Genomic DNA, 23,380 nt, shown 5'->3' on the forward strand with positions numbered 1-23,380 from the left:
GATACAGGGCTGCCTTCAGATGACGAATAAAAGTTATGTAGTTCTTTATCTCCTTGACATCTGAAAGGAGGGCGTTCTACAGGGAGGGCACCACTACTGAGTGGTTGATGATAGACTGTTAGATCCTATTTGCATTCCATACCTAATAAGTAACCACATGGTTAGATAAAAAGAAGGCCTTGGGTGGAGAGAAAAAAATCAGGCAGGAAATGTTGGTCTGACTTGAAACCTGGAAGGGATAAATATAATTTAATAAATATAAATAAAATGTCTGTGCTTCCTAAAATTATTTTCCTATTCTGCGATGTATCAATCTTTTTAACAGATAAAATTTGGAGAGAGTAGCGGAATTGACTGAATAGACAGATTCATCTGCGTGCATTAAAAACTAGTCATTCTTAAAATTGTGCATGACTCTTCCTATACTAAAAGGCATTGAATTTAGTCTTTGGCACTCTGCTATCAGGCTGCTAAATTTATATGGACTTTATCAACTGGATGAACAATGAGGAAGACCAAACAAGCATGAATGTCGAACAAACCATTTGTAAAATCCCTCAGTACTTACTAGGGTGAATAAAGAAAAAGAAAAGGAGACCTCTTTCGAAATTTGACAACTTTAATATTACTGACCACATGGAATCCACGTCACTGTCTTGCTGCTTGAAACCGTATGTTGTGGAATGCAGGAAAATCCACTAGGACCATGTCCAAGAAAGTAGATGGGCATTGCTTTCACACCGGGGAAACTCCAAAAAAAATTCACGGGGAGCTTTAATCCTTTGAACCCTTTTGATGGGGGAAAGTTTCTTTTACAGAAGGTCTTATTTGCATTTGAAGGAGGTTGGCTGAAATCAAAAGGAAGTTTTTCTAAAAATACTAATCCGTCAGCTGCCCGAGTTACTGGCATCAAATCTGGCTGTTTATTCTAGCAAGCATTGTGCAATCTTTTAGTCTACTGAACTATGCAACAGCAACCATGGGGGCGGGTGCGTAGGGGAAATCCTGATCTTATAAAGGGAACACGATCTTCTATTACACCGGCAGCAATAGAAAATGGAGCTGTTCGTACTAAGCCACTTGCTGGCTTGCTGCTTCTTACAGGCCTGGGCAGCAGATAGGGAATATTACATTGGGATTACAGAAACGGATTGGAATTATGCTCCCGGGACAAAGAACATCATATCTGGAAATCCGTTTTCAGAAGATGAGTAAGTGATACTCGCTTTGGGCTAACTGTATTGAAAACAAGCTTTCGCCTTTTAGTATAGACGATTTATCTCTGTTGATTTTAATGGGTGCTCAGTAAATGCATGTTGTAGTACAGCCTGATGCAAAGAAGGATGAGACTCTTTGCAAATTTCAGCTGATGCAGTTTTGTTCAAGCTATGCCTGCAAAAATTGTATACGTGGCTTCTTTTCTTTATTGTCACATTAGTATACAGTGGTACCTTGGGTTAAGAACGTAATTTGTTCTGGAGGTCTGTTCTTAACCTGAAACTGTTCTTAACCTGAGGTACCACTTTAGCTAATGGGGCCTCCCGCTGCCGCTACACGATTTCTGTTCTCATCCTGAAGCCAAGTTCTTATCCTGAGGTACTACTTCTGGGTTAGCGGAGTCTTTAACCCATAGCTGTCAACTTACAGATTTGAAAATAAGGGACCAGCAGCCTTGAAAATAAGGGACCAGCAGCCAAAATAAGGGACCTGCAGCCTCACCTGTTCCAGGCACTCCAGTCTTCCTGTCCTTCTGCAGTCTGGTCAAACTCATGCTGGTAGCTTTGAGAACACTGTCCAACCAACTTTGTAATCAGAGGTTCAACTGAATAGAATCTGAATCACATGCACCACAAGGCCTATGCAGCCTCAACTTAAGATGGCTCCCCGGCCTGGCTTTGCACTGTAAAGTTTGCAGCAGCACGTGCAACAAAATGGTGTCCAGCATTCAAAAAACCCCTCAGCTTGCATTAACTAGCCACACACAAGGCATGCAAGCTCCACCCCCCAGTCGTTCTTAGACTTCTTATTGGGTGAGCAACACAGCCAAGCAACACAGTTGGAGCCTCCCTCCTCCCTGGCCGGCAGGGAGGGAGGGAGAGGAGCTGCTTCCTTTGAAATTTAAGGGACATCATTTAAGGGACATTTAAGGGACATCTATCAAGAAGGGACAGCAGCGGGACATGGCGCTGGAATAAGGGACTGTGCCTTCAAATAAGGGACACTTGACAGCTATGCTTAGCCTGAAGCATCTGTAACCTGAAGCGTCTGTAACCCGAGGTACCACTGTACAGATTTGCTTCTATCGAAGTATACTGGCTGCTTAAGGACTACTTAAGAAAAAAAATTGATTTGTATGGAAAGGAAAAGTGGCTCATGCGGTTCCTACAGGAATGCAGCGATGGCCACTAACCTAGGTGGCTTTAAAAGAGGAATAGACAAATTCATGGAGAAGAGGGATGTCGAAGGCCACTAGCCATGATGTCTATTCTCTGCCTCCATTCAGAGGCAGTAATACTTCTGAATACCACAGGAGGGGAGAGGGCTCTTTGTGCTCAGTTACTCCTTGTAGGCTTCCCACAGGCGTCTGGCTGGCTACTGTGAGAACAGGATGATGGACTAGATGATTCAGCAGGGTCATCTTAAGTTCTCCTCCAACCAGCCTGAGCGTTCAGCTTAATTTACTTGGCTGATGAGGAGTTTAGCTAATGTCCTGTGTCTATTGAGCGCTTGTTCTGATTTGTTTGTGCGGTGGTTATACAACACTGAACCTCCTGCACCCATCCTGATTTGCTTGTGATATGTTTATATATGTGTTCATGTGGGCAATTCCTCCACCCAGGGCCACCTTACCCATAGGCACTAGGGGCGCGGGGCATCTGGGTGCCAGGCTCTCAGGGGCGCCAGGCCGAGAGTCTGGGGCCTGAGAGTTGAGTCCGGGGAAGAGCCTGCCTGTCGGTTTGAGTGCCACGGCCGGCTCTTCTGTTCTGGGCGGTTCTGAGCTGCGAGTTTGGGAGTGACCGAGACAGTGAGGCGCTGAGGCGACTGGCTGGCTCCGCCCTCCTGCACGCCTGGGACTGGGCAACCTGGGGGGGGGCACTGGCTGGATCTTTGCACCCCAGCACCGCATACGCTTAAGACAGCCCTACCTCCACCTCACACTTTTCAATGCGTTTCACTGTCACTTTCCAAATCATAAACGGTCCAAATATTTTCTTAAAGCTGACAAATCCTTTTAAGCTGCCATCCCTGCATGAATCTAAAGTTTCCCTCTGAGTTTTCATTCCCTCCCACAAAATACTGGCGCTCTGGAGGCACCCCAAAATGTTGTGGTGGGACAGTCTATACATCTAAATTAATTTAGAGTTATTTTTACAGTGCAATCCTATTCATGTCTACTCAGATGCATGCCCCATTGTGTGCAGTGGTTCTTGTGGTTTAAAATAAACCAATTATAAACAGTCATTCTGAGGAGAGAGGAGTGGTTTGATAAGAAGTGAGGTTGTGGCCACGGGTTCTGTGTTCGAGATGGATGTGGAAATGCAGAGATGGCAATCTCTGCTGGAGAAGTGTTGAAACAGGAAGCAAAAGCAGAAGATGGTCAAAGAGAAAAATCTGTTAATCCTTCCTCAAGGGCTCTCATGTGAGATGCAAAAGAGGCGTTTGAGGACAATGGCATGACACAATGAGCACTCAAAATCAACAAAGCTGATCCTGGCCTTTGCCCCTCCCTTTGCTTAATCTAGGCATCTTACCAACACCAGTCTCCTTGTCTTTGTTGAAAGCAGCTGGGCAAGAATGAGGAAAGAAATTCAAAGGACTGAGAAACAGTGCCTCTCAGGGGCTAGCAATAACCAGACACACAGAGTATTTCTGAAGAGCAAAGCAAAGGGAAAAGGCTGGGCGATACCAACAAGAGACATACAACAGACCTTCACTGCCGTGGTGTGTCGGCAACTCTATTAGCTCTCTGACAAAGCACAGAGGCATAGGGTCCAATTTCTTTCTTGGTGTAAATTCACTGAGAACAGCGAAGTTGCACTGTGGGGTTGCTTTTGGTCTATGACGCTTGACGTTTCACTTTTAACCTCTACTTAAACCCTTTAGCCCTCAGGAATCTTAGCTATGAGGTGGAGTTTTAATGAAAGCTATTATCTTTGCAGAGGAAGAGAAGGAGACCTTCCAATTAAATATGAATTATTTGGACAGTCCAAGGAGAGCCATGACATGCACATCCGATTTAATTTGTGACTCACAGAGCTTCCTGTAAGCAGGCTCATAGCCTGAGCCTTTGCAGCAACACTGGTCTCCTTTGGAAATCTCCTCCTTGCAGAGAAAAACCCAATAAGGAGAAACTACCCGTTGCACATTGGCAACCAGTCCTAGGTGGGGAAGCTTGGATGGGGAGTTTGACAAATGTGTGTTGACATTTCAGTGGGTCTCCTCTGTTGCTGCACCCTGCTGAAAAAAGCCCATTCTCATGTTGCCAGCTTCTCATGGCGCAGGCACATGAAGAAGGGCCTCAGATGATGATCACAGGGTCCGTGTCAGTTCATATGAGGAGAGGCGGTCCTTGAGATATTGCGGTCCTGAGCCATTTAAGGCTTTATAGGTCAAAATCATCACATTGAATTGGGCCCGGAAACCAATTGGCAGCCAGTGCAGTCAGGCCAGGACTGGTGCTCTAATTATCATTATTTATTGATATCATTAGCTGTTTTTAACATCTTGTACCTCTGTAAATCTTGGGATTTACTCAAGCCAGATGACATCTCCCTCTTGTGCATGGATGACGCCATTTTGTCTATGTAAGCAATGGCACTCGCCTCCAAACTTCGGAAATAGAAGGAATGATAATAATAGTTAATTTGAGACAAAACATATGCTGTGCAGAAGCAGTACTCATAGGACCACAGAATTGTAGAGGTGGAGGGGACGACCCCCTGCAATGCAGGGATCTTTTGCCCAGTGTGGGGCAAAACCCCACAACCCTGAGCTTAAGAGTCTCATGTTCTACTGACTGAGCTATCCCAGTGTACCCAGTATTTTTTTAAAGGACTTACGCTAACATGATTGTGTGTTGATCCTTTAGACAAGCTGCTGTCTTTCTCCAACAAGGCCCAGACCGGATAGGAAGCACATACAAAAAAGCTGTGTACATGCAGTTCACAGACAACTCATACAGCCATATTATTGCAAAACCACCGTGGCTGGGCTTCCTGGGTCCCATTCTTAAAGCAGAAGTTGGAGACACACTCATCATCCATGTAAAGAATTTTGCGACAAGGGCCTACACACTCCACCCCCATGGTGTCAAATACACAAAAGAAAACGAAGGTAAACTTCCATTCATGTTTCAACAGTCTTCATGAATACCAACTGATTCCATACCTTTCCTGTTTTGTAACAGAATTGCATCATTATGCCTGTAGACACCCACCCAGTGCTGTGAGGAACACCTTGAATTACAGTCAGGGTAGCCAACTGACTGGGTAAATCAACTGGACAAATCTAGTATAGTTGGCAAGACTGAGGGAGCAGCTGCATCTCTGACATTTTTGTGCTGATATTAATGTCTGACTCGATCCAACTCCCCACAGGCAGACAACCCTATGGGTGTAGGATAAGATGCGGGTAGCGCTGTGGTCTAAACCACTGAGCCTCTTGGGCTTGCCGATGAGAAGGTCAGCGGTTCAAATCCCCGTGATGGGGTGAGCTCCCGTTACTCTGTCCCAGCTCCTGTCAACCCAGCAGTCCGAAAGCATGCCAATGCAAGTAGATAAATAGGTACTGCTGTGGCAGGAAGGTAAACGGTGTTTCCATTCACTTTGGTTTCCATCGCAGTCCTCTGTGCACCAGTAGTGGTTTAGTCATGCTGGACACATGACCAGGAAAGCTGTCTGTGGACAAAAGCCGGCTCCCTCGGCCTGAAAGCAAGAAGAGCGCCTCAACCCTATAGTTGTCTTTGACTGGACTTAACTGTCCAGGGGTCCTTTACCTTATACCTTACCTATGGGTGTAGGGTTCTTTTTCTGCAACTAGGAAATCTGCCCCCCAACACCTTCAATTTTGAGATGCGGGAGAAATTTGTTTGCTTCACATTTTAATCCCAACCTGCTCAGCCACACTTAACTTTGCTCTGTGCTTTCTAGGCAAAATTCTGAGTTTCCCAAGTCTGTGTCTGAGCAGTTTTTTTTCCCTCCAGAGCTTTCCCCAGGGAAACCCAGAGTATACCCCTGGATCAGAGAGAATGCCAATCTGCAGAAAACCCAATTGCTGTTTGTTCCGATTCATCAGTACAGTGGTGCCTCGCAAGATGAAAAGAATCCGTTCTGTGAGTCTCTTCATCTAGCGGTTTTTTCGTCTTGCGAAGCAAGCCCATTGACGGATTAGCGGATTAGCGCTATTAGCGGCTTTTAGCAGCTTATCGGCTTAGCAGATAAGCGGATAAGCGGCTTAGCGGCTTAGAAAAAGGGGGGGAAGGGAAAAACCCCCGCAGGAACTCGCAAGACATTTTCGTCTTGCAAAGCAAGCCCATAGGAGATTCGTTTTGCGAAGCACCTCCAAAACGGAAAACTCTTTCATCTAGCGAGTTTTCCGTCTTGCGAGGCATTCGTCTTGCGGGGCACCACTGTAAAATGTTTGCTTTCCCAGGGAAAGCAATGGGACAAAAAAACCCTACCACTCAAATCTGTCTTCTTCTTTGGCGATCACTCGTAGCCAAGTAAGATTGTCTTCCATAAACACAGTTTTAACAATGAGTCCGTAAGTGACTGTGGAGGCCAATTCTGGATCCACACGTCCTTCCACAGTGGGGACATTGGTTTCCGGGCGGGAGTTGATCACAGTGAGGATTTGCCAAGCGTGCCTTCCTCTTAGCACGTTTCTCCCTTGCGTCCTGAGTTCGAGTGTCTTCAAAGCCCATGACACCTTTGGTAAAGGCTGTTCTCCAACTGGAGCGCTCGCAGGCCAGTGTTTCCCAGTTGTCAGTGTTTAAACTACATTTTTAAAGATTTGCCTTGAGACAGTCTTTAAACCTCTTTTGTTGACCAACGGCATTTCGCTTTCTATTTTTAAGTTCGGAATAGAGTAGTTGTGCCAAATCTGAACCTGTGTCTAGAAACATGGCACAAAAGGAAATGTGAATGAGTCCAAAACTGCATTTCCCTAGCTAATGGATTGTGCCCAATGATAGTCATACTCAGAGGAGACCCACCAAAATAAATGGACATGACTACCTTAGGTCCAATACTTGCAATTGGTTGAACTTAATTGGCTACAAATAAGTATGTGAACTGAGGGGCAACTCTCTCCCAGTACATTTCTGAGCACAATTGAAAATGTTGATGCTGACCTTGAAAGCCCTAAATGGCCTTGGCCCAGCATACCTGAAGGAACGTCTCCATCCCCATCATTCAGCCCTGACACTGAGGTCCAGCGCCGAGGGCCTTCTGGCGGTTCCCTCACTGCGAGAAGTGAGGTTACAGGGAACCAGGCAGAAGGCCTTCTCAGTAGTGGTGCCCGCTCTGTGGAACGCCCTCCCACCAGATGTCAAAGAAATAAACAACTATCTGACTTTTAGAAGACATCTGAAGGCAGCCCTGTTTAGGGAAGTTTTTAACGTTTGATGTTTTATCATGTTTTTAATATTCTGCTAGAAGCTGCCCAGAGTGGCTGGAGAAACCCAGCCAGATGGGCGGGGTATAAATAATAAATTCTTATTATATTATTATTATTTTGCAATATAATTCTGCAACCAAGAAATATACGCAAACAGGCATATATTAGGGGCAAGTGGACTCAAACTGCATATGTTAGTGAAGTGGCTTTAAAGGTCTGCACCAACACTTTTAATTGTGCTCGGAAACGTACTGGGAGCCAATGTAGGTCTTTCAGGACCAGTGTTATATGGTCTCCAGTGGCCACTCCGAGTCACCAGTCAAGCTGCCACATTCTGGATTAATTGTAGCTTCCGGGTCACCTTCAAAGGTAGCCCCACATAGAGTGCATTGCAGTAGTCCAAGCAGGAGATAACCAGAGCATGCACCACTCTGGCGAGACAGTCTGCGGGCAGGTAGGGTCTCAGCCGGCTTACCCAATGGAGCTGGTAGACAGCTGCCCCGGACACAGAGGCACTTGTACCAGTACTGTGATATATAATACCACGTTCACTATTTGTTGCATTTCCTAGGTGCACTTTATCCTGACAACACCTCAGGTTTGCAAAAGAAAGATGATGCCGTGCAACCAGGAGAACAGTATGTGTATAGATGGGAGGTAACTGAAGATCATGGTCCAGCAGCAGGAGATAATAACTGTGTGACCAGAATTTATCACTCACATATAGATGCCCCAAAGGATGTTGCTTCTGGGCTTGTTGGACCTCTGCTCATTTGCAAGAAAGGTAAGGGAAATATGGAAAATGACCGAGTGCTGTTTCCTTCCCCACCCCCCAAGAAACGAGAGTCAGAGAATCTTATCTGTTTGCAGTTCATGAGTTGTGTTTTTGAGAATTTATCTGAAGTTTTTTTTTTTTTAGATTTTTATTCAGTTTTCTTTTTCCTTATATTGATTACAACCATAATTACATATTTACAGTTTTTGAACCTCCACCAACACCTCCCACAATCATCCATTTTTCTTATTTTCTCGCATTTTCTATATAATATTGCTGGTTTACGATTAGTTTACACCTCTCTGATTCAGTCATGCAATATACCTTACAGTATTACAAAGTCTCTTTAAACCCCACTAGCGTTGTTTGTTGATCACCTATAGTTTCCAGATATACCGCAAACTTTCCCCAGTCCTCGATGAATTTTTGATCTTTCTGATATCTTATTCTTCCAGTCAATTTGTCCAGTTCTGCGTAATCTATGAGTTTCATCCTCCACTCATTCAAAGTCGGCATTTCCTCCTGTCTCCACCTCTGGGCCATCAGTATTCTTGCCGCTGTAACAGCATACTGGAACAGTTTATAGTCTCGTCTTTTTATCTCTCTTCCTGTTATACCTAATAGGAAGGATTCTGGCTTCTTAGCAAACGAATATTTAAACATCTTTTTCAATTCACAGTAAATCGATTCCCAGAAACCCCTCACCTTCCTGCAGTCCCACCACATGTGAAAGAGAGATCCCTCTTTTTCTTTGCACTTCCAGCACCTATTACATGTCTTGTACATTTTTGACAGTTTTACCGGTGTAATATACCACCTGTACACCATCTTCATTATGTTTTCCTTTAGTGCTGTACATGCAGTGAATTTCATATTTCCGTTCCATACCTTTTCCCAATCCTCTAATTGTATACTGTAACCAAAATCTCTGGCCCACTTAATCATGACCGACTTAATCTCCTCGTCCTTTGTTTGCCATTCCAAGAGTATTTTATACATTTTCGAAATTATCTTAACATCATTATCAATTATATCTGATTGAAATTTGGACACTTTTTCTATATAGCCCCTTTCTTTAAGATCTTTGTTAAACATTGCATTTGCCTGAAAATAGTGCATCCAATCATAAACCTGATCCTTAACTTGTTCATATGGCCTCAGTTTCCATTTCTCCCCCTCTTTCACTACCAATTCGCCATATGTTATCCAGTTTGGTCTCATATTAATATTTTTTACCGACATTACCTCTAGTGGTGACAGCCAATGCGGAACTTTAAATTCCAGAATATTTTTGTACCTGTCCCAAACCTCTATTATAGAACCCCTGATAACATGATTAGTAAAACCTCTGTGGACTTTCTTTTTCTCCAGCCACAAGTAGGCGTGCCATCCAAACCTATTATCGTGACCCTCTAGATCTAATAGTTTATTGTTATTTAACTTTATCCACTCCTTTAGCCAGCAAAGACAAGATGCCTCATAATATAATTTCAGGTCCGGCAGGGCAAAACCGCCTCTTTCCTTAGCATCTGTCAACAGCTTGAATTGTATTCTTGGCTTCTTGCCCTGCCAGATATATCTTGAAAGCGTTCTTTGCCATTCTTTAAATACACTTATTCCCCTAATTACGGGAATCATTTGAAACAGAAATATCATCTTTGGAAGCACACACATTTTGATCGTTGATATTCTGCCCCAAAAGGACAGTTTCAATCTAGCCCAGGTTTCTAAATCTTTCTTGATTCCGTTCCACACCTGAATATAATTATTCTGATATAAATCAATGTTTTTTGGGGTCAACCATATTCCCAGATATTTTACCTTTTTGGCTACATCAATTCCTGATTCTCGTTGCAGTTCCTCCGTTAAACTCTGGTCAATGTTCTTAACCATTATTTTTGTTTTCTTCTTATTTAACATAAATCCAGCCACTCTACCAAACTGTTCAATTTCCTCCAGTACCTCATTTAAGCTATTTTTGGGCTCTTCAATCGTTATCACAATATCATCGGCAAAGGCTTTAACCTTATATTCATTTTTACCGACTGTCACTCCTTTAATCTTATTATTATTCCTTATTGAGTCCAAAAGGACTTCCAGGACTATTATAAATAGCAACGGCGAGAGAGGACACCCCTGTCTAGTACCTTTCAATATCTTAAATTCTTCAGTATGTATATTATTCACAATCAATTTAGCTCTCTGTTCCGAGTAAATTGCCCTTATTCCATTATAGAATTCATTCCCAACCTCCATCATTTCTAAATTTTTCAACATGAATTCCCACGACACATTATCGAAAGCCTTCTCTGCATCCACAAACAATAGTAAAGCTTGCTTCTCATTCCTTACAGACAGGTATTCCAAAGTATTTATTATATTCCTAACATTATCTCTCATTAGTCTACCCGGAAGAAATTTATCTGAAGAGAATTTATCTGAAGTTTATCTGTGTGAGTCACATGTGCTCCTCATTTCTCTGAGAGGTGAGTAGTTTCAAGGAGCAAATACAGCACAGGTTTGGGTTTCCTTTGAAGGAGAGAGCACTGGAAGGTCATGACTTTATTTATGAATATACAAGCAGAGAGTAGATGGAAGCAAACAGGATGTGTGTTCCTGCCAAACGGAAACCACTGCTTCACATGAGATCTGCAGACTGAGTCACCCTGCATCCTCTGATGTTTCTATAGCCATCAACCAATTCTGTATCTTCCTGCTTCTCTCTGTCCCCAAACTTTCTCTCTGTCCCCAAACACACGAACATCTTACACAAGCCTCTTTCTCACAATTGCAGTGTGTGTGTGTGTGTGTGTTTGTCATTTTCCATTCTCTGATAGTTCTTCCATATCTGTTTTGTGTGTTTGTGTGTGGTTTATAACATTTCATCAGCTGTTGCACCCAACATAACTGTCCTGGATAGCAATAGACTGACCACTGTTATTTTTACTGTAGGAACCTCCAGATGACTCAGCTGCTATGCACTGCATGAGGAGTTGCCTTTAGAGATTATTTGAACTATTAGGAAACTTTAATTGGTTAAAAAAATAACAACAACAACACTCCTAGATAGTTGACCAGCAAACGCATTAGGGTTGCCATGTGTCCTCTTTTTCAGCAATAAAATTTGGGACACATTGCATTTATTTGCTTTGAATGGTCGTCATAGTGTCCTCTTTTTTGCTCTCCAAAATATGGCAACCCTAAAACACATCCCACCAGTTCTTAAACAGCTGACTTCTGGTCTGCTCTGTACTGTCTGCTGGTCTGTTTCTGATCACAGTTCAAAGGTTTTGGTTTAATCCTTTCAAGACCTTTCAAGCTTAGGATCTGGGAATCTAAAGGAGCATCACTCCCATGTGAACTTGCCCAAATGTTGAGATTGTCTTTGGAGACCTTTAGATAAAGAGAGTGGGTGACCACTGGGGGAAATTCCTTTTCAATAGCAACATCACATCCAACAACAGAAGGCTGCATCTCAGAACTGGAAAAGAGCCTTACTTGATCAGAAAAGCCCATCTAGTTCCACCACCATTCCAGTTCATTTGATGGCCTCAAGTTCTAGTTTTGTGATTTTAGATTTGTTTGATGTTGCTGATCCATTCAGGGTGTGCTGCTGTTTTAGCCATGATCTTTAACATGTGTGTGTGTGTGTGTGTGTGTGTGTGTGTGTGTTAGCTGCCTTGAACATTTTTATTTCACATTGAAGGGTTTGCTATAAAGTATTTCAAATAAATAACCTCAAATGTCTCTCTTGGCATTTTCCCGCCTGAGTGAATGCCCACTATTCATGCACATGGAGAAAAACAAAAGAGCTGCATTTTCAGACACTGTAGCAGAAAATGGGCTGGCCTCTCTATCATACACCACTGGTGGGCATTTTTCTGGTAACAAATAGCTGGGAGACAAGAATTTCAGCAGGTAAATGTGCAAAATGTGTCCTTCGTTTTCCTTAGGTACACTGCAGGGTGGAAAAGATAAGGATGTCGACCGAGAATTCATCCTGATGTTTGCTGTGGTAGACGAAAACTTCAGCTGGTACTTAAATGATAATATCAAGAAATACTGCTCTGAACCTGACAAAGTTGACAGGAATGAGGACTTCCAAGAGAGCAATAAAATGCACTGTAAGATTACCTTTCAGAACAAATTGTTTCATTCTTTTAAGAAACTTCTTTGCAACATGTACCGTATTTTTCGCTCTATAAGACGCACCAGACCACAAGACGCACCTAGTTTTGGGAGGAGGAAAACAAGAAAAAAAATATTCTGAATCTCAGAAGCCAGAACAGCAAGAGGGATCGCTACGCAGTGAAAGCAGCAATCCCTCTTGCTGTTCTGGCTTCTGGGATAGCTGCACAGACTGCATTCGCTCCATAAGACGCACACACATTTACCCTTACTTTTTAGGAGGGAAAAAGTGAGTCTTATAGAGCAAAAAATACGGTATATGTGTTTATGACAGTACAAGTAAGTTCCATAGATATTCACAACTTAGGCAAGATATTGAAAGTTATCCACAGCAGCAGGCAGTCAAGAGATATACTCTCCCTGAACATAGATGTTTCTGCCATAGTGAATCGTTTTTATATTGCTCCACACAAATATCTATATGGTGTATGAGTTACTCTAGATTGTACGTTTTTTTTTTTAAAAAAATATATGGCACCTGTTTAGAAGCTAAGTAGCTGATCCGTAGCTGAATGGCAGACTGCTTAAATGCCCCAAGTTAGTCACTCTGAAGATTCTAAAAACAAGTACAAGATATAGAGTGGGCATCAAAGTTCAGTGGGTCTCTTGCAAGTTTCCACTAACAGACCCAGACCAAAATAAAAAAATTCCTTCCAGTAGCACCTTAAAGACCAACTAAGTTAGTTCTTGGTATGAGCTTTCGTGTGCATGCACACTTCTTCAGATACACTGAAACAGAAGTTGCCAGATCCTTCTATATAGTGAGAAGGTGGGGAGGGGTATTACTCAGAAGGGTGGTGGGAAATGGGAGATTGGCAGATAGCTGGCAGATTGCTAACATATTAATTTGAATGTACTCTGTTTTGGGGGGGAGGGCACCATGGTAGTTTGAAATAATCTTTTAACTTTTTCTTTTAAAGCAATCAATGGATATATGTATGGGTATCTTCCCAATGTCACAATGTGTGCGGAAGAAAATGTGAAGTGGTATCTTTTTGGAATGGGTAATGAAGCCGATATCCATTCAGCCTATTTCCATGGGCAAGTCTTGACAGAAAGGAACCATCGAATTGACACGATCAGCCTCTTCCCGGCTACCTTCGTGGATGCTCTCATGGTGCCAAAGAACGATGGGCAGTGGCTGCTTAGCTGTCAAGTCAATGATCATATAGAAGGTACAAACCAAGGGTTTCTTTTTGCATACCAAAGAATTATAAATATTTTCAAGGTTCTGAAAGGTGTGTTCTCTTGAAGCCTAGAGTTCACAGCATAGGGTTCACTCCTTAAGAAAGTAATAAGATTGAGACAGGCAAAAGGACAGAGACTTTAGATCAGGGTTGGAGAACCTCTGGCCTTCCAGATGTTGCTGCACTACAGGTTCCCATTATCCCTGGGCATTAGCCATGCTTGCTAGAGCTGGTGTGCATTGTAGTTCAGCAACATCTGGAAGCCCAAAGTTTTCCCACACCTGTAAATCTGGGGTGGCTCCCTTTTTTTGTCAAATGGGCCAGCTTCATCCTTGACCAACCCACTGGGGCCCACATGCAAGCAGTGGGTGTGGTTGGGGATCGGGAAGGAATTCATCAAACTCAAATTGCAAATAATCAGATCTGGGCAGACCATGAGCTGGGTTGGATCAGGGGTCTACAGAACCCACAGCCCCGCAGAATCCTTTACAAGGTTGCTGCCTCTGTTCCTGTAAAAGGTGTTTCTGGCTTTTAATCCTCTTGGGGGGGAAAACAGGCAATACAGCTGCCCAGAGCCTGGAACAGCTGGCAGCTGAAGCTCCACAAATGGGGCTCTTTGTCGCTGCATTCTTTAAATTCAATATGGGAAGTCCCCTTGAGAGTGATGGGCCTTGATGATATTTCATTGCTTTCAGGGGGAATTGAACAGGAGAAAACAAGTCTGCGCTAGGGAGCAATTCATTTCACTTTCTCTAACAAATTTGCTTAACTGAGCTGCTCAGATATACTGAATAAAATTATAAGGTTCTGATAACTCATGAAAGACACCCTTCTCCAATTTTGTGGCTCCCAGATGTTTTTGACTACGTCTCCCATTAGTCTAAGCCAGCACAGCTGCTTCCTGGGGATGTTGGGAGTTGTAGTCAAAAAAATCTGGAGACCATCAGGTTGTAGAAAGCTGCTGCAGATTCTTGCTGATCAACACAAGCAAGAGAATGCTCATAGCTTTTACAGTGCTTCACGTTAAGGTGATTCTTCATGAGGAAATATGGACCTGGGGCTTATTAAAGCAAACCTTTAACTTTAAAGAGTCTTCAATCTGTTTGCAGAGATTCCCAGAATTTGAAGTATCCTAACGCCATGTGTTCTGTCTTTCTTTTCTTCAGGCGGCATGCAGGCCATTTTTGAAGTGAAAAACTGTAATAGCCATATCCCCTCTCCCAAGAAGAGCACCATAGCAAGGCACTATTACATTGCAGCAGAGGAACATGTGTGGAACTATGGCCCATCTGGAATAAATAACTTCACAGGGGAATCATTAATTCTGGATGAGTAAGTATTGCCTTTTAAGCTATCAAGCAAACAGCAGCCAGATGATTGCATGAAAAAAATGTGTGCTTCCAATGCACTCACCAACAGAGCTGTTCAGTCTTCATAAGCAGCTGTCTGGGAGGGATGTGTGGAGCAATCCAATCCAGCAGTGCCTTTCCTTTGTTTGTATGTTCAGATTTTTTTTAGCAGGGAGGGAAGTATAGAGTCAAGTCTGCACAAGAAGATGTGGCCCTGGTCTGGTACCAGCCCCTGGCATCCTAGGGCAGCTGCTGGGGACCCATTGCTCCCAAAGGACCCACCAGGGCTTATACCGTATTTTTCGTCCTATAAGGCACACCGGCCCATAGGACGCACCTCATTTTTTGGGGGGGAAATGAATTTAAAAAAATTATTTCCCCCCCCCCCCAGCCCTGGCTGCCGCCCCAAGCCTTGCACTCACCTGCCCGAAGCAGGGGAAGCCCTCCAAAGGGCTCCCCGTGCTTCGGGCGACAGGCTGCTGCCTCAAGCCTCGCGCACCCGGTGGGACCTCCTGCCGGGCGCGCAAGGCTTGCGGACACTTGCGGGGGCTGCAGGCGCAAGGCTTGCGGACACTTGCGGGGGCTGCAGGTACTCCCACTGGGCTTGCAAGGATTGCGGATAGCTTCCTGAAGCCTGGAGAGCGAGAGGGGTCGGTGCACACCGACCCCCCTCGCTCTCCAGGCTTCAGCAAAAGCCTGCATTCGCCCCATAAGACGCACCCAGATTTCCCCTTCATTTTTGGAGGGGAAAAAGTGTGTCCTATGGGGCGAAAAATACGGTACTTACCTTGGGTTCTCAACATCGTGCAGCTAGGCTTGTGAGCTTCAGTTACCTACAAGGCATGACACTACATTAGGCACTCTGTGGTATTGTGGGAAATTAAAATGGCAGCTCCCAGGCGTTCTTGGGTTCCCATTGCTGCAGCTATGGGGAGGCCCATTAATGTAAGAGGGGTCCCTGTCCTGGCCCTACCCTTTGCCTTGTGCATATCAGTTGCCTCAGGGACACGGGTTACGCTATGGTCTAAACCACTGAGCCTTTTGAGCTTGCCGATCAGAAGGTCAGCGGTTTGAATCCCCATGATGGGGATTCAAAAGCACACCAGTGCAGTTCAAAAGCACACCAGTGCAAGTAGATAAATAGGTGGGAAGGTAAACGGTGTTCCCGTGCAGCCTGGTTTCTGTCACAGTGTTTCGTTGCGCCAGAAACGGTATAGTTGTGCTGGCCACATGACCCAGAAAGCTGTCTGGACAAATGCTGGCTCCCTCGGCCTGAAAGCGAGATGAGCGCCGCAACCCCATAGTCGCCTTTGACTGGACTTAACTGTCCAGAGGTTCTTTACCTTTACCTATCAGTTGCCTCTGTGGTGGATGGGAACGTCATACCCCTCAAGTGCCCCAATTAAATCAGGACACCCCGTTTTTTGAGCTCTGTGCTTTCTTGCGGGTCACGTGACCCAGAAAACGCACATCCTGGCTTTAGGCCTGGACTTGTTGGAGGGTGTGGAATGTGAGAGTCTGGTCGGCTCTTCTCCTTCTTTGCTGCCACAGTTGAGGCCACTGACCGAAAAGGTGATGTGATTTGGAAAGAGGAAGGTTAATGTGATAGAATTGATTCCTAGAGAGGAGAGACAGGGAAGGGTATGTCACCAGCAATCTAGGAAATAGAGCAATTGATACAGGTCATGACTAGCTGGAACAGCAGCACAAGAGGACATCTGCACCTGGGGAAATTGTGCCGCTATTCCATTGATTTTTTTAAAAAAGTTGTTCAGAATGTCGTGTAAAGAGTCAGTGCATGGAAGTGTGGCTAGTCCATAGCAAATTCCCAGTGTGGAAGCAAATGTTGTTACCCTTTGCTCCTTCATTGTAGTTCTTCCATGCTGCCAGTAAGACTGACCATTTGGGACTCCAGGTGGAGTCCAACCATCCAAATCACTTTGATCCCAAGTTATGCCATTCAAAGCCAAACAACAGAAGAAATTAGAATGAGATGAGGACTAAACAATTTTAGTATGATGCAAAATGTCTTTCTCTTAGTCGTTAACTGAATGCAGCTCTTGAAAATAATTTGTGTTGCTGCACAGGGAGTCCAAGACATTTTTTGAAAAAAGCGAACAAAGGATTGGTGGATCTTACAAAAAAGCTCTTTTCGTTGAGTATACCAGCAGTGAATTTTCACAGCGCCGGAAGAGGCTCCCTAGTGAAGAACATCTTGGGCTTTTAGGTAAGACTGTTTTTAGCCTCTGGCAATCAAAAGCAGAGGAGATTTTCAGTTTCCTGGGCTGAGTCTTTCAAGGCTGAAGACAATACACCTTCTGAGAGGTAAAAGCAATGGTGTCACTAGTTTGGTGTCTGAGTACTGCAAAGGGGTCTGGCAATGTGGTTTTACCCAAAGTGACTGTCGATGGGAGCCTGAGACTTGACACGAAAGAAACCAAAACAGTCCTTTAATACAGGAGTGAGGAACATCATGTCCAGAGTCAAAATGTTACTGTCGTGGCCCCCACTAGCACACCCTGTGCTCGGGCTCTTGAGTCAGTTGTTGGCATTAAAAGTTTTATTCCAAAATTCTCTACAGCACCCAAACGTAAGTAGACTTACTGGTTACAAAGTCAGGAAGCATGGCAGATAGGCAGAAAAAAGACATTGACACAACATTTGACACACCCTCGTGGGTGGCGCTGTGGGTTAAACTACTGAGCCTAGGGCTTGCCGATCAGAAGGTCGGCGGTTCGAATCCCCGCGACGGGGTGAGCTCCCGTTGCTCAGTCCCTGCTCTTGCCAACCTAGCAGTTTGAAAGCATGTCAAAGTGCAAGTAGATAAATAGGTACCGCACTGGCGGAAAGGTAAACGGTGTTTCCGTGCGCTGCTCTGGTTCACCAGAAGCGGCTTAGTCATGCTGGCCACATGACCTGGAAGCTGTACACCGGCTCCCTTGGCCAGTAAAGCGAGATGAGTGCCGCAACCCCAGAGTCGGCCACGACAGGACCTAATGGTCAGGGGTCCCTTAACCTTTACCTGAGCATTCCCTTCGAAGAGCAGGGTGGGCACCTTCATTCATGTGGCTGAGGTATGAAGACTCAAAACTGGGGACTCAGCTACATTAGTAAAGAAATAACAAATTGAATGTATTTTAAACATGTAACACTAGATGGTGACAGAGAGCAAGAATTGTTTAAAACGACATTTCCCACAGGGTTTTTTTTATCCTTTTTAAAAAAACGATCTAAGTTATCACTTATCTATAGTGTTTTTCTACTCTGGGAAAGCAAGTAGGCTGGACATGTGGAGTCTGTTCACACCAGTACAGTCACTTCTGCATTTTTGGTGATGGCGGTAGAGACGATAGGGCTGACTCACGATCAGGTTTATCCCTCCGCGCCTCCCTGAGGACAGTAGATCTATGTTGTCAGAGAGCGCTGCCAGGGGCAGCACATTGACTGGCTGGGATACCCCATCCAATGACACTGAGGCAGGCCAATTTCCTGACAACCCATTTGGCCCTTCTCCTGGGTCTAGGTCCCCACCTCCCGATCTGCTGGACCTCTCCCTGGGGCCAAAGTCCTCCACCCGGTCCTGTTGATCACCTCCCACTCCACTGGGCTCCTCCCATGGGTCAGATTCCTGCAGTTCCTTGACCTCTTCCTTCCCGTCTGACCACTCCCACCAAGATGTTTCCATGGGGGGTCATGAGAGCAGCTTGCCAGCTGATGCTTGGGACCCTTCCTAAGCCACATCTCCATACAAGCTTTGTACCACACCTTATTCAAGTGCTTTGGCTGAGAGGCAAGTGTGTTTGAGCTGCAACCGTGATTAAGATATAATAGTTTTAATTTGTGTTGTTGGGTTTGTGTGATTTTTAACTAGGACCTGTCATGAGGGCAGAAGTTGGTGAGACCATCCAGGTGACGTTTTTTAACAGGGCAACGCACCCTTTCAGCATTCAGCCGCATGGGCTGAGCTACAACAAAGACAATGAGGGTGCCTTCTACAACACCATCTCTGGAGGTGAATATTTATCTTAAGGGAATGATGTAAATCTTGTGTTGCATCCATTGGATGAGGTAAACCAACTTTCTTAACATGCTTCCCATGATACAACTACTTAGGGGCATTTCTTTCTTGATGATGAACTTAATGTAGGACCTGCAAGCCCATCCTCGCATGTGAATCCTGGAGAAAAATTCACTTATGAGTGGGAGGTTCCTGAAACCGTGGGTCCTACTCCGGATGATCCAGATTGCCTTACTTGGATTTATTATTCAGCATCGGATTCAATCAAGGACAGCAGCTCTGGCCTAGTGGGCCCATTCTTGGTGTGCAGGAAAGGATCACTGCTTCCTTCAGGCAAACAGGTAATGCAGGAATAATTGAAATCCTCCTCTTTGTATCACCTACCTTTTTGGTGCCAGCCGCACATTTGGGATTTTGAGAAACTCTGGTGAGTGTTGGTCACAAAATGCCTGCCGCAGGGGCATAGCATAATGGCTGTCACATCTTAAAGACAAAATGGTGTGGGCATACCTCTCCCCACCCCAACGGCACCTACATCAGCCACCACCATCCACCCTCACAGACAGAAGTGCTTCTGTTCTTAACAGAGGGGCAGAAGAGAGGATAGGTTTCAAATTCTGGCATCGAATGAGGTGTGGTAATTTTTAAGGGGATGTGTTCAATGTAGTAGAGACTGAAAAAAGGAGGTGAGCAAGGATTTATTGATTTTTGAGAAGATACTTACTGAGATTTTTCTTGGCTGCCATACTGGGGGCACACTGGTTCCTGTGGGCACCACATTGACTCATTGCCTTTGCCATAGCTGTCAACTTTTCCCTTTTCTTGCGAGGAATCCTATTCGGAATAAGGGAATTTCCCTTAAAAAAAGGGAAACGTTGACAGCTATGGCCTTTGCCCACTGCTATCCTCCAGAAAACCTTTTTTTTTTAGTGCTAAGTTGGAGCAAACATCAGGGGTGCCAACTTAGATAAAATATTGGGGGCTCCCAGATAAGCCCCCTCCCCAATAGATCACAAGATGTGACACACGCACACCATTTGAATGACAATGCCCATCAACTTAGGGGCGTCTGCCTCCTCAAATATTTTATTGGGGGGGGGCAAAGGGACCTCAGCCCCTAGGAGTTGACTCCTTTACATAGAAGACTCGATTGATGTTTGCTCCAGTTCAGCGGTAAACAGTGAGTTTTCTTGAGGGAAGGCGGCAAGTAGAGGTGTGGGTGAGCCCTGACTTTCTAATCTCCAGCAGCATAGGAAGTCATTTGCCGGGTGATTTGAAAAAAAGCACCCCAGAACCTGAAAGGCGTTTGTAAGGATGTTGGATAAGGAACTTCACATTGTTTTACAGATACAGTGGTACCTCAGGTTACAGACGCTTCAGGTTACTTACTCTGCTAACCCAGAAATAGTACCTTGGTTAAGAACTTTGCTTCAGGATGAGAACAGAAATCGTGCTCTGGTGGCACGGTGGCAGCAGGAGGCCCCATTAGCTAAAGTGGTGCTTCAGGTTAAGAACAGTTTCAGGTTAAGAACAGACCTCTGGAATGAATTAAATTCTTAACCCGAGGTACCACTGTAGCTAGCCCCAGCCAGTTTAATAGTGTTTTCCCACAGGTGTCCCCACCCCCACACTTTTACACTTGCTCTTTTCCACAGAAAAATGTAGACAAGGAGTTTTTCCTCCTTGCCACAGTATTCGATGAGAATCTGAGCTGGTATCTGGATGACAATATTGCGCTATCTGGAGGAAATCCTATGCAGATTAATAAGGAGGATGAAGATTTCCAGGAATCCAACAAGATGCATTGTAAGTTTATTATTTTGTTTTGTTTTATTGAAATGATGATGCCAAAATTTTACCCCATCTCGCCCACCCCAATCACCTCCCCAAACAAACACTTATTCAGAGAAGGTCTCTGGGGAAGGTCTTTCATCCTGGCTCAGATGGGGAAGGGCGGCCTGTCTCATTTTGCCGCCTGAGGCAAAATGGTAAAGTGCCGTCTTCCCCAGCTGCTGCCACTGCCCACCTCGCTAACTGGGGTTGTACAGCTTCCAGGTTCTGGCAGTGCCCCCTCCCCCCATGAGATGTGGCAATGGCTTCCAGTTTCTGGCAAGATCCCGCCAGAACCCAGAAGCCAGTGCTGCAGCTCTTTCTCTTTGCTTCTCCAGCAGTGGTGTTTGGGGCTATTCTCCACTGAAGTTCTGCCACCCAAAGCAGCTGTGGCCCAGCCCTATATCTGGGATCAGCCCATAGAACGTAAGCAATTGGAACTTACATAGGTTCAAGGCCCCAAAATGGGCACTCTGGGAGCATGCCCAGAACAAGGAGAGACATCCTGGGAGCATGCCCAGAACAAGGAGAGACCGACGCCTATTCAAAACTTCCTTATGCTCAGTCACATGATACAGCCACCAGGAACTTAACCAGCAAAAGTGTGGGGTCAAATTCCCCCTGAAAGGAGCTTAGTTAGAATTTCTATAGTTAGAATTGTTGGGATACTGCCAGGGAGATAAAGCCCATCATGGCCCCCACGTCGTCTCCAGACGATCCATTGATCTCCCGTAGATACAGTATCAGCAATTAGCGGCACGAGCTCCAGAAAATAGCTTGTGACATTCCAGATGCACACACTATCAGCAGATAATTCACAGCAGAAGTTGCACACAGGAGAGCATATTTACAAGTTTATTCAGCGTTGGTCAGAACAAAGAAAAACATGACTGCCTGCTTCAGTGTCTCTGACACAGAGAAAGAAACGAAAGCAATAGAAAACATAAACATCCTGTGAACAGGAAATGCGCAGACTCTGTGACTCACAAAGCCTGCTCCCTTTTAAGGTGGAACGGAAATGTCCTAACAAGAATTGCTCTGTGTTTCTCAGCGAGTAATGGGGAATGAGATTGCAGTCTATCATTCTCTCATTCCTTGGGCAATAGGAGAAATAGTTTCGGAGACTTGGGTGCTTTCAATCAAGAAGCCACTGTTCCATGAAATAATTATTCATTCAGTACATAAACTATGGCACACACTCCCACAGGAAGCAGTGATGGTCACCAGCTTGGATGGCTTTAACAGAGAATTAGGCAAATTCACAGAGGAGAGAGCTATCAGTGAATACTAGCCATGATGGCTGCAGTCAGAGGAAGCCACACTTCTGAATATTAGTTGCTGGAAACCCCAGGAAGGAAGAATGCTATTGTGGTCGGATCCTGCTTATGGGTTTCCTGTGACCACTGTGGAACATGATGCTGGACTAGATGGGCAACTGACCTGATCCAACTGGCTTTCCTTACTTTGTTAGATTCATTTATTCCAGTGAGTTTGAGTAGGACTTAGCTGAATCCAATCCTAAGATTCTACAATTCACTCCTGTGTGACTTGGAGCAGAATCCAGATAAGACAGCAAATATGTGTATAGATGCATGTTTAATTAGATGTAAGCCCTATTAGCAGGGTGAAATTTATGTCTGAATAAAGATACATAGGATTGGACTACATGTGTTATTAAATATTTCAAATAGATGGAAGATGATGGCTTGTTTAATTTGCAAAAACTGTAAGCACATAATATGCATCTTTCCTTTTTGCTATTGAACTATATTATGTTAGTTGTGGGATTTTGAACCTGAATGTGTTTAAACATCAATTTGCACCTCTCTTTTGCAGCCTTAAATGGATACATGTACGGAAGCCAGGAAGGCCTTGAGATGTGTAGTGGAGACACCGTTTCATGGCATTTGATTGGCTTGGGTTCAGAGGTTGACATTCATGGAATACATTTTTCAGGAAATACCTTTTTGACCAAAGGAGGAAGAAAGGCTACAGCTAATCTCTTTCCACATAGCTCTCTCACAGCTCTTATGAAGCTTGACTCAGAAGGTGAATGACGACAATTGTACTTACTAATTTTAAACCATCCATTTGGTTATATGAACTTCTCAGTTTACAGTCTCTGGACCAGCAAATTATTTCTAAAAGGGGGAAACTGAGTCGCCATCTCTCCTCAGTCCTGTACTTAGTTTGAAGAAAACTTAACTATGGAACTCACACCCCAATGAAATTTCTGTGGCAGAGTTGAGCAATTTCCAAAGCGAGGTTAGGTATCAATGGAAAATTATACCAGTAACTGCTAGCTGATTATGCAAAACTCTGCCTCCATCCGACACTGTTCTGTAGTTGGCTCTACCCCTGCAGCACCATTTTGTGACTGGCGGGCCTTGGTAATTTTCAGTCTTCTCAAGTCAGC

The 23,380-nt window shown here is 44.5% G+C and overlaps 1 protein-coding gene and 1 long non-coding RNA gene across 5 annotated transcripts in view; one reads left to right on the forward strand and one right to left on the reverse strand.

Moving 5' to 3' along the window:
- On the reverse strand, nucleotides 1–2,468 carry LOC309533391. Its single transcript, XR_014220203.1, has 3 exons — nucleotides 1,720–2,468; nucleotides 634–848; nucleotides 1–229 (listed from the first exon to the last, which is right to left on the reverse strand). It is a non-coding gene; the product is annotated as an uncharacterized lncRNA (long non-coding RNA).
- The window catches only part of CP (ceruloplasmin), a 32,719-nt gene continuing 10,368 nt past the window's right edge, over nucleotides 1,030–23,380 (forward strand). For 2 of the 4 annotated variants that reach the window (XM_082223971.1, XM_082223972.1), the window contains exons 1-11: nucleotides 1,031–1,211; nucleotides 5,090–5,334; nucleotides 8,189–8,401; nucleotides 12,346–12,516; nucleotides 13,501–13,755; nucleotides 14,934–15,099; nucleotides 17,204–17,343; nucleotides 18,988–19,128; nucleotides 19,264–19,475; nucleotides 20,790–20,940; nucleotides 22,801–23,013. In XM_082223971.1, the coding sequence (XP_082080097.1) occupies nucleotides 1,057–1,211; nucleotides 5,090–5,334; nucleotides 8,189–8,401; nucleotides 12,346–12,516; nucleotides 13,501–13,755; nucleotides 14,934–15,099; nucleotides 17,204–17,343; nucleotides 18,988–19,128; nucleotides 19,264–19,475; nucleotides 20,790–20,940; nucleotides 22,801–23,013 (2,062 nt within the window). In that variant the 5' untranslated portion in view covers nucleotides 1,031–1,056. Of the gene's footprint in view, nucleotides 1,212–5,089; nucleotides 5,335–8,188; nucleotides 8,402–12,345; nucleotides 12,517–13,500; nucleotides 13,756–14,933; nucleotides 15,100–17,203; nucleotides 17,344–18,987; nucleotides 19,129–19,263; nucleotides 19,476–20,789; nucleotides 20,941–22,800; nucleotides 23,014–23,380 lie in introns of all 4 variants that reach the window. The other 2 variants (XR_014220096.1, XM_082223973.1) reach the window with 2 other exon arrangements.

This window comes from Podarcis vaucheri (assembly GCF_965113315.1).
Source record: "Podarcis vaucheri genome assembly, chromosome: 5".
NCBI classification, from domain to species: Eukaryota; Metazoa; Chordata; class Lepidosauria; order Squamata; family Lacertidae; genus Podarcis; species Podarcis vaucheri.